The 9,411-nt window shown below is 32.9% G+C and overlaps 1 protein-coding gene and 1 non-coding gene across 2 annotated transcripts; one reads left to right on the top strand and one right to left on the bottom strand.

The window, feature by feature from the left end:
* The first annotated feature begins 324 nt into the window (after positions 1–324).
* Positions 325–428, top strand: LOC112100462. The gene has a single exon (XR_002906833.1). It is a non-coding gene; the product is annotated as a small nucleolar RNA R71 (small nucleolar RNA).
* Positions 429–8,217: 7,789 nt separating this feature from the next.
* Positions 8,218–9,031, bottom strand: LOC18048838. The gene has a single exon (XM_006441270.2). It carries the CDS (start codon positions 8,890–8,892, stop codon positions 8,530–8,532), a length of 363 nt encoding a protein of 120 aa, XP_006441333.1. The 5' UTR covers positions 8,893–9,031; the 3' UTR covers positions 8,218–8,529.
* Positions 9,032–9,411: the final 380 nt, after the last annotated feature.

The raw sequence follows: 9,411 nt of genomic DNA, 5'->3' as shown, positions 1-9,411 counted from the left end.
AGTATAAGTCAGGGGCATGTGGCTCTGTTGATTTAGCAGTCGATAACGATGCTATTTGTCGAGCAAAACCTTCAACCATCTCCTTGACTTCTTTGATTCCCGAAGTTGACTCGCCAATTTGAACCTCATTTACTCCCTTAATTCTTCTAGTATTCCTGAGTGATCGACTCCGTTATTGGGAATTATCTGCTTGTCGCTGGAAGAATTCCCAAATTTCTGATGCACTTTTTGACATTAGCTCTCCTCCACTTGTTGCCATTAGCCATTCTTGCACATTCGGCAATAAATCCCTCAAAAAAGTATTGGCATTGGTGTCATTTCTCGTACCCATGATGTGGACACTTCAAGAGTAGCCCATTGAATCGCTCCCATGTTTCGAAAAATTGCTCGTCTTCTCTCTGTGTAAACTCTGAGATTTCCCTGCGAATAGCATTGGTTTTATGTACTGGGAAATATTTATTCAAAAATTTAGTTACCATTTGTTCCCATGATGCAATGCTATTAGCAGGCAATGTATTAAGCCATGAACGAGCTCTATCCTTTAAAGAAAATGGGAATAGTCTAAGTTTTACATCATCATCTGAAAAATTCTCATATTTAAATGTTTGACAAATAGCATGAAAATCATTCAAATGATTATATGAGTCCTCATTTTCTAGGTCATAGAATGTTGGGAGACAATTTAGCACACTAGATTTTAGTTCAAAACTCCTAGCAGCTACATTTGGGTATCTTATACATGATGTGCTCAAATTAGCTAAGGGACTAAAATAGTCTTTAAATGGCCTCTCCTGTGGTGCTTGTAAATCCATTTTATTTTTAACGTGTTTGTGTGTGTGAAGTGTTTTTTCTAATTCAAGGTCTATAGGTTCAAGATTAGGAAATAATGACCTACGACCATGCATGCAAGGAACACAAAAATAAATGGGAACAAAACAAATAAAAATAAAGAAAAATGAGAAATTACGATACTAACCTTATTACGCTGTTACAACCTTACTATAAAAACACACTAAAAAAAATATGTGAAAATAAATTAACTAAAAATAAATTAATAAGATAAACAAAAAAAATTTACAAAGAAAAATAAATTGAAAATTAAATTACAAAATTTTAAAGAAGAGAAAAAGAAAAGAAATACTAACCTTTAAATGTAGATTCACCTTTTTTTTTCTTTTTTTTCTTTTTTTTTAGAAAAAAAATACAAGAAAACAATTAAATGGAACTATTCAAAAATTAATTCTATGAATTAAAATTACTTATCTCCCCGGCAACGACGCCAAAAACTTGTTGTGCAAATTTTATTGAACTCGCAAGCGCACGAATCTATTGTAGTATAGACTAATGGTGACAAGTGTCGATCCCACGAGGAGGTGAATTTTAATTGTGTGTCGAATTAATTTTGTAAATGGGTGGTTGGATTTGTGGTGGAAGTGATTTAAATTATCCTAAAATTGGAATTAAAAGGGAAGAGAAAGTAAATTTACCAAATAAAGCCTATGACACATGTTGAGACTTCACCTTCAACCCAAGTTTGAAAGAAAATTAGCTACTCATAATTGAACTAAGCGCAAAATGGGAATTTATTAAAATACGTAGAAAATACAAGATGGAGAGAGAATTACAGAAAATGGAGTCCAAAAATGGATTCAGAGATATCAAATTAGGGGGGAGGCCCTCTTTTTATAGATACATTGAGTAAATCATGGTCATCGGATTAAAAACAATTTGGACGCTCAGGATTGCGCCACGTCATCAGTCAACAGTACGCGGTTTGACCACATGGGTGAATAGTAACACAGTTTGACCCGGCTTTGAACAGTAACGCGGTTTGGTTGAAAATAATCCTGTGTAATACATGTACCGTACGCGCAAGTTTTGGTCCACTAATATGCTGCCACATCACCATCAACAGTTCATAAGAATTTTAGACCAACAAGATCATGACACCTCATCAGTCAATGCCACATCAATGGTCAATGCCACATCATCGATCCGTCTATGTGAACAGTGTCGTGAATAGTAACGTAGACAGTACCGTACATGTGAATAATACCGTACATGTGAACAATGTCATTTTTCTTTTTATGCTCCTCCTAAGGTTTTCGACCGTCCTGAGTTCAAAAGTGATGTCCGTTTTGCCGTTTGATCTCTCGTTTATTGTGAAATGACTATGATGCCCCTAAAATACACAAAATACTTAATTAAAATAAAACACACATAATTAAATTATAAGAACCTTAAATACATAAAAGTAAGGGTTGTTAGTAAGACTTGAAATATAAAATGATGATTGTCTCCTTTATAAATATACATTTTCTAACACTCAACAATCAGCCCCAAAAGAGATGACTAATGATGATGAAGAAGCCTATCTGCAAGCTGAAGCTTATCTTAATTACAGACAGATCCGTCGTACCAAAGGCCAATATGAGAAAGAAACTGTCGATGTGTCTCCATCACACTACCCATCCACTCCATGATTGCAGACACGCATGAGAATCTTTAGCTTTTGATTTTTTAAAGTTTGCTTTAATAATTAGACAAGGGTCCGGTCTTGTCTAAAGTGTGTTTTCTGCTTTTCCATTTTATTTTTGGTGTGGTGTGCTTTAATCATTCTACTTTTGTAAAAGATAAGGGTCCCACCTTATCTCTCCTTCCTCGATATCTCTATATAAGGATCTCTCTATCCCTTTGTAAAGTAGGAGTTAATTGGCAGTAAAAATTAGTTTTCTTCACATCATGTTTCTCTTAACCTTTTTCTCTTTTCTAGGAATCAAAGAAATTATTTGCAGTTAATAATGATACGCTCACCTCTAATTTTCTAAACTGAGTATGCTCTGCACTTGCCTTAAGCCTAAAGATCCTAAAATAAGTTTTTCAACCAATTAGTTAACCGGTTATAACATTTTTGAAATAATTAAATATTTTCATTATTAAAAATAATGTGTACTGCTGATTACTAATTAAATATTTTCATTATTAAAAATAATGTGTACCATTGATTACATCTAACAGTACATATTTGTTACACTATTAATACCATAAAAAAAATTACGGCATCATAGAGGGACCCTTTGATTAAATATCTTACAATGAAGCTGCGAATCAAAAATAAAAATAGCTTTGTTTACAACACGCGATCAAGTCGATCCAATTATGATATAATCATACAGTCTAAAACCAGTAGCATTCAATCCCACAAACTAACATAATCCAATCTCAAATGGCAAATACAATAAAACTTCCATAATTTAATACTAGTTGAATTAATCATTTCTATAATATGATAAATATTCAGTCACAATTTCGGTCAAAAAGTTAAATTAATAAAATAATATTTTTTCCGAAAATCTTTATACCATTTTTTGTTTCATTCATATCATAAATTGATAATTTTTTTTAATTATAAATGTAATTATTATAATATTTTATTAAATAAAATATGACTTGCTACTTTTTAAAAAAAATTTAAATATAGTTGAATCTCACCTTTCATTTTATTTATTGCTTCTCAAAATTCTAAGGTTGAATTTTAAAAATTACAAGAATTTTAATTTTTTTGTTAATTTAATTAGTATTTAATGGATTAATTTATTTATAATTGATTAGATTGATAAAATACAATAATTTTTTAGTTGATTGAAATTTATGTTCATTTAATTATATATACACCCTCTCAATCAAGAAGTTATTAATTTATTGATTAAATTAATAGTTTTTATATTCTCTCAATATAATTAATCTGTAGATACTTTATTGCATACCCATAAACCTAGGGATGACAAATAAATTCAGATCCGGCCCGCATCCGCAAAGATCTGAAAGATTCGGATCCGGAAAAATTCGGATCCGCATGTTAAAAAATGCGGATTCGGATGTAATAAATTAGAATCCGCAGGGATCCGAATCCGAATCTGGATGCAAATGCATCCGAAAAACCGGATATTCGGATCTGGTTAATATAATCTGGATCCGCATGTTAAAAAATGCGGATCCGGATGTAATAAATTAGAATCCGCACAAATCTGAATCCAAATCCGGATGCATCGATCTGAGTAGGCCGTTGTCATTACACGCCTCGCCGTTGTCAAATCGTCGCCACCATGTCACCATCTACCTCACGGCCTCACCTAAGCCTCGTGTGCAAGCCTCGATCTAAGTCGATTGTTGTCGCTACATGCCTTGCCGTCGTCAAATCCTCGCCGTCGTCGAATCCTCCTAGTCGTCGAAGCCTCGCCTGAGCACGCCGTTGTTGCTGTTGTCCAAGGCTCGCCTGTCACCTGATTGGATCTTTCTTTTGTTTCCATTTTTTTGGTATTATTAATTACATGGCATTTTTTCCCAGTTAATGATTTGGTATTTTGGTTGATTGTTTGATTGTAGTTAATGAGTTCAACCTAATGTAACATGATTAAACTTCAAAATTTTACCGGCTCAATTTAATTTTCTTTGCTGATTCAATTTAGTTTAATTTTGAATAATTTTCTTTATTGATTCGTTTAATCACTTCAATTAAATGCATTAATTTTCAATATAATGTAAATTTTTTATAGGTTCTAGGTTGTTTAATTAGGTTTTGGGATTAGGTTTCAATATATTGTTGAATTTTTAAATTATATTTTTAATTATTAAATTTACTTTTTGTGGATCCGGATATTCGGGATATTCGCCCGCAACCCAGACGGATATTACCCGCATCTAGATCCATAAAAAAATTACGGATATAGATCCAAATCCAGATATAAAAATGTCAATCCGAATCCAGATTTTACCATCCCTACATTAACCTATACTTCTCAAAATAGGAGTAGCGTTTCAAGTGACTCCGTGATTTGAGGGTATTGCGTTACTTCATAGATTCATTAAGTTTCTTTAAAAAAAAAAAAAAAAATTAGGCAACGATGTGCTATTCTTGCGGGTGTGCTTTCTACTCTCCTATTTGTGATATATTGTAGTTTGTAGGCCTTGTAAACACTTATGACTTGAAGGCTAATTAATTTTATCTAGACAAAAAAATTTATAATATCTTTTTTTTTTAAAGCTAAATTAATTTTATCTCGTACTTCTATGATAAAAAGACAAAAAAATTATAATATCTTTACTATTTTTGTCAAAATTATTATTTACAAATCATATTTATCACACAATATCAACTTTGATTTTGTAGTTATAATTTTTTTTCTACTATTGTAGTTTAAAAGGGACAACACTTCAATATCAAATAAGGCATCAACTGAGTATATTTTTAATTCTAGGTAAATATAAGAAAAATAACAATAAAACAACAAATTCTTGTACAAACTTATTTTATACAAATTGGCATAAATTTACCGGAGAAACTGCACCACAGGGATTTTCAAATGTCTCCTTCCAAGTTTCAAATCCCCAAAAAATATTTGACACCAAAACAAACCAAAAAGGTCACACTGGTATTTTCTTTCTATAAAGCTATGGAAGGCCAGCTTCCAGTCTCAAGGATTCTTCACAAACTTAGAATTTCAACGAAACATATTAAATGATTTGTTCTAGTTGTATGCTTCACTAACCTTTTAAAGAACAAAAAGAAAAAAACTTCTCCTAATCTTCCCAATCAGTCCTTTATACACTTCCACATACAAAGCTTTATATATGTAACCATAGTTCACCATTAATGCTCTGCTTCCCGAAACATTATGCCTGCAAGCTAGACCCCACATACTGTTTTCAGAAAATGAGGAAAATACTGCTTTACAAGCCTTCAACCTTCTTAACATGATGATAATTATCTCCATCCTAGCAACCTTTGTAAACATCATCTTTTAATTCATCCTAATGGTTGCTTTATTGATGCAATGATTGACATCAACAACGAAAAAGTAGGTTGGCAAACTTCATGATTTGATCCTGAAACAAGTAACTTCACCTCTTTTAGATCAGAATTCTCTCCCAACTAGCTAGTTTGTTCTCCCAAAGCTAGATCATAGAACCACATTGAAGCAACACTAGCCATACAATTTAACAAAAGGCTTATCTAGCTTTAACAACCTTCCAACCCCAAGCTGCTACCAAGGTACCCCAAAAGAAATGCCTTAATATTTACCTAAATTGACAATTAGGACTGAAACCACCCAGGAAAAAATATTAAAACAAAAGAAAGTAAAGAAACAAGAGGACAAATTTAAAAGAACCTAAGTTCCTAGGCCTCCATGTAACAAGATGTAACATTTACTGCAAGTTAAAAAGTAGCACCATGATCTATCCTTCTCTCACAAAGTTACATTAACCCTAAAATAGAACCTCCCTCTTTGCTTTGAGAAGGATTCTAATATATATCCCTAAGCACTCAGTACAAACCTGTAGACTAACCCTACAAAAAATCATAATATCAATTAACATACATGTAAGAGCAATAAATTGAGTATCTCAACTTTCCACAGCAGCCGATGCAGACAAGTCATTAAAACACTACAGATATCCAATGCAGACAAGTCATTGAAACACTATAAATATCCAATGGAGACAAGTCATTAAGACACTACAAATATCCTTCTTTGTAAGATCTCGATGCAACTGTAACATCCAATTTACAATCCAGCCAGTCCAGGTACCCGAACAACTACATACTTATGACTCATTTTCCAACTAATTACAATCTTCCATGCAATAGAAGAGAATACCAAAGATCCATTCTTAGTCCCCAAGCTTGTGTTTCCAAATACAATTCCCCTGAAACCCACTTATTTCTTCCCACATTTCCATGTCCTCAGATAATTCTAGCCCATCCAATCTACATCTTTGATGTGTCATTTAACTAGTTATCAAATATATAACAGAATATAGCATTAGTTTTCCTTCCTTCAACAACAAAACTCTAGGCACCATATAGATTGAGATTTGATCCTTTGGAAATAAAACATAATTAAAGTCCTCCATAAGCTGGGAGCTGGATGTGGGATAAAATTTGATGAAGAGCCTAGAGTATTAAAACGAGAATTAGTGAAGATTTGCCTAAGCACCCATGTCTAATGTACTGACCCTTAGAGAAAGCACCGAATTTTTCAAAGTTTGAAATTGCTTTGAATGTGCATGCTGTGGGACCTGAATATATAACAAGAAGAGCCTAGGGCAGTTTTTACAAGTTAAAACTAATCGAACAACATGCTTTACAGAATAAACAGTAAGCAAGTAAAAATGAACAAGATAAATAAACCTTAAAATCCCAGGGAACAGTCACTACATATGCAACAATGCGTCTCACCATACGATGCGCCAGCAGCTCAGAAAATCACCACCATACATCCTTTCCTAAACAAAGTTGCGTGGCTCCATACATAGTTTTCTCAGGAAGTCGCTCAATAAGTATTAATAAGCTAAATTACAGATATTATATATCTTGTATCTCATAATACCAAAACAAAGTTTCTGTTGCAACCATTTCAAGCAACAAAAAAGGTTTCTAGAGGCCATCTATTTCTAAGGTATATTGAATCACAGATTGGTCAAGAGGCTTGACTCACATCAAGAAGCAGTGGGACATCAAGCACAACTTTTCCTTCATAAAATAATTAACTACTATCTATAGCATATTAGGGGCTTTCATAGAATAAGACCAATTATGAATGATTGGCCTCCGCAAGTTGATGAATCCAAGCTTCTAGGTTCAAAACAATTCAAACCACTAAGAGATGGTTTTTTAAATTTTATGATTATTGAGATATAGTTTTATCTAAAACAGGTTCCAAGACTCCTATATTTTCTTCATTTAACTCACACGGGTTTTCAGGAATGGTTATAAGGGCACGCCAAACCTTGCACAGGGGTGGATGGGCATACTTTGTACAGTATTGTATAGCTTTTGCATCACCTCTCTTGGTATTTGCTTCATCTTTTATACAACTTTCAATTTCATATGAAAATGAATGATATCTGTCCTCCACGTTGTGAAACTATTCCAACCATCTAAACGGCATCTTTTAAACAAGAGATTAACTGGTTAACAAACATATTAAAGAATCTTGCATTGCTCTTCCTTTCCATCAGCAACATAGCTCTTGAGACTTGATTCACAAGAATAAAACACGAACTTGAGTAAGAAAGCTAAAATTATAGAAGTCCCCCATAAGGCTCTTAAGGAAGGCTAAGAAACAAAGTTTAATGCACTAAGCAAGCTTCAGACAGGCACCTAACTATATGCAGTAGCATCTTAAGAATTGGTCATTAACAAGCGATGAAATAGATAACTAAACTAGCATCCTCAGGAATTGGTCATTAATATCTTAAGAATCACATACAATAGTGGACAAATCAGACGTCGAAGAATAAAACATCCCACCAAACACTAACTGTTTGCAAAATTTAATCTAAAAAGATATAATTTAAAATTAGTTGTTATCTAAAGTTTAATCTAAAAGGAAGAATATAAATTGCAACTATATATATGATTTTTCTTGATTGTGAGAAACCCTAAAACAGCAACATTAATAAAAATAAGACATAGTAGTAGAAGATTGATCCAAAATGAGGGAAGCAACAACATACATACAGAAATCATTTACAGTAACGATCAGCCTTCTTCTTGACGCGATCATCAAGAGCATCTTCGACAGTTTTGAAGTTGCTGAATTTCGGATCGTAACCAAACTTCTTGGTCTCGACGGGAAATAGCTCCTCGTACTTCATGTTTTTGGCTGCGTCGATACTGTAAATCTTTCCTGCTTCGTTGTTATTATTATTATTATTATTATTATCAGCAGCAGCATCCACGATGGACGGTTGAGATTCGTCGTCCTCGATGTTGTTTTTTTTCTTATGCTTCTGTTTCTTCTTCTTCTCTATGGATTTGCGAGTTGCAAGAGTTCCATCTTTGAAGGTCAGCCTTCCTGATTTCGCTCGCTCGTACGGATCTGACATCGTTTATGTATTTGATTGATTATGCAATTTGCTCTATTCTATGTAATTTTTGAGTTTTTCTTGTGTATAATTTCAATAATTTCTCTTCGGCTGTGCGTACTGGCTGTGGCAGTGGCACCGCCTCTCGGACATCTCATCGTTAGTCCTGATATAATTTTTTAAATAGAATTTTTTGAAGTTATATTATAAAAGGGGTGAAATAAAAATTATTAAATATGAGAATAATATTTTAAATAAATTTTTTTTGTTTGGAAAAATTTAAAATTTGATTTTTTGTCAATAAAGATAAAATGATTTATTTAATTTTTACAATTTTTATTTTAAAAACAATCAAATAGTAATAAAAAAAATTATGTTGAATGTCACCCCTGGCCATTTATTGTACTAATAAATGAGGTTAGTAAGTAGCGTTCAATGTTAGAAGTAATATTAACCTCATTCACCTTTTTGTTGCGACAAATCTAATCGATTGTTAAATTGTTGTGAATTTGCTGCCATGTTTACTATCAAACTTTTTTG

The sequence above is a fragment of the Citrus clementina genome, unplaced genomic scaffold (genome assembly GCF_000493195.1).
Source record: "Citrus clementina cultivar Clemenules unplaced genomic scaffold, Citrus_clementina_v1.0 scaffold_3, whole genome shotgun sequence".
Taxonomy (NCBI): Eukaryota; Viridiplantae; Streptophyta; class Magnoliopsida; order Sapindales; family Rutaceae; genus Citrus; species Citrus x clementina.
The sequence above is the reverse complement of the archived record's forward strand: the minus strand, read 5'-3'. Positions and strand labels throughout refer to the sequence as shown.

What these genes read in the sequence shown, in the direction of transcription:
- LOC18048838 (XM_006441270.2), bottom strand. Translation starts at nt 8,892, where the DNA reads ATGTCAGATCCGTACGAGCGAGCGAAATCAGGAAGGCTGACCTTCAAA.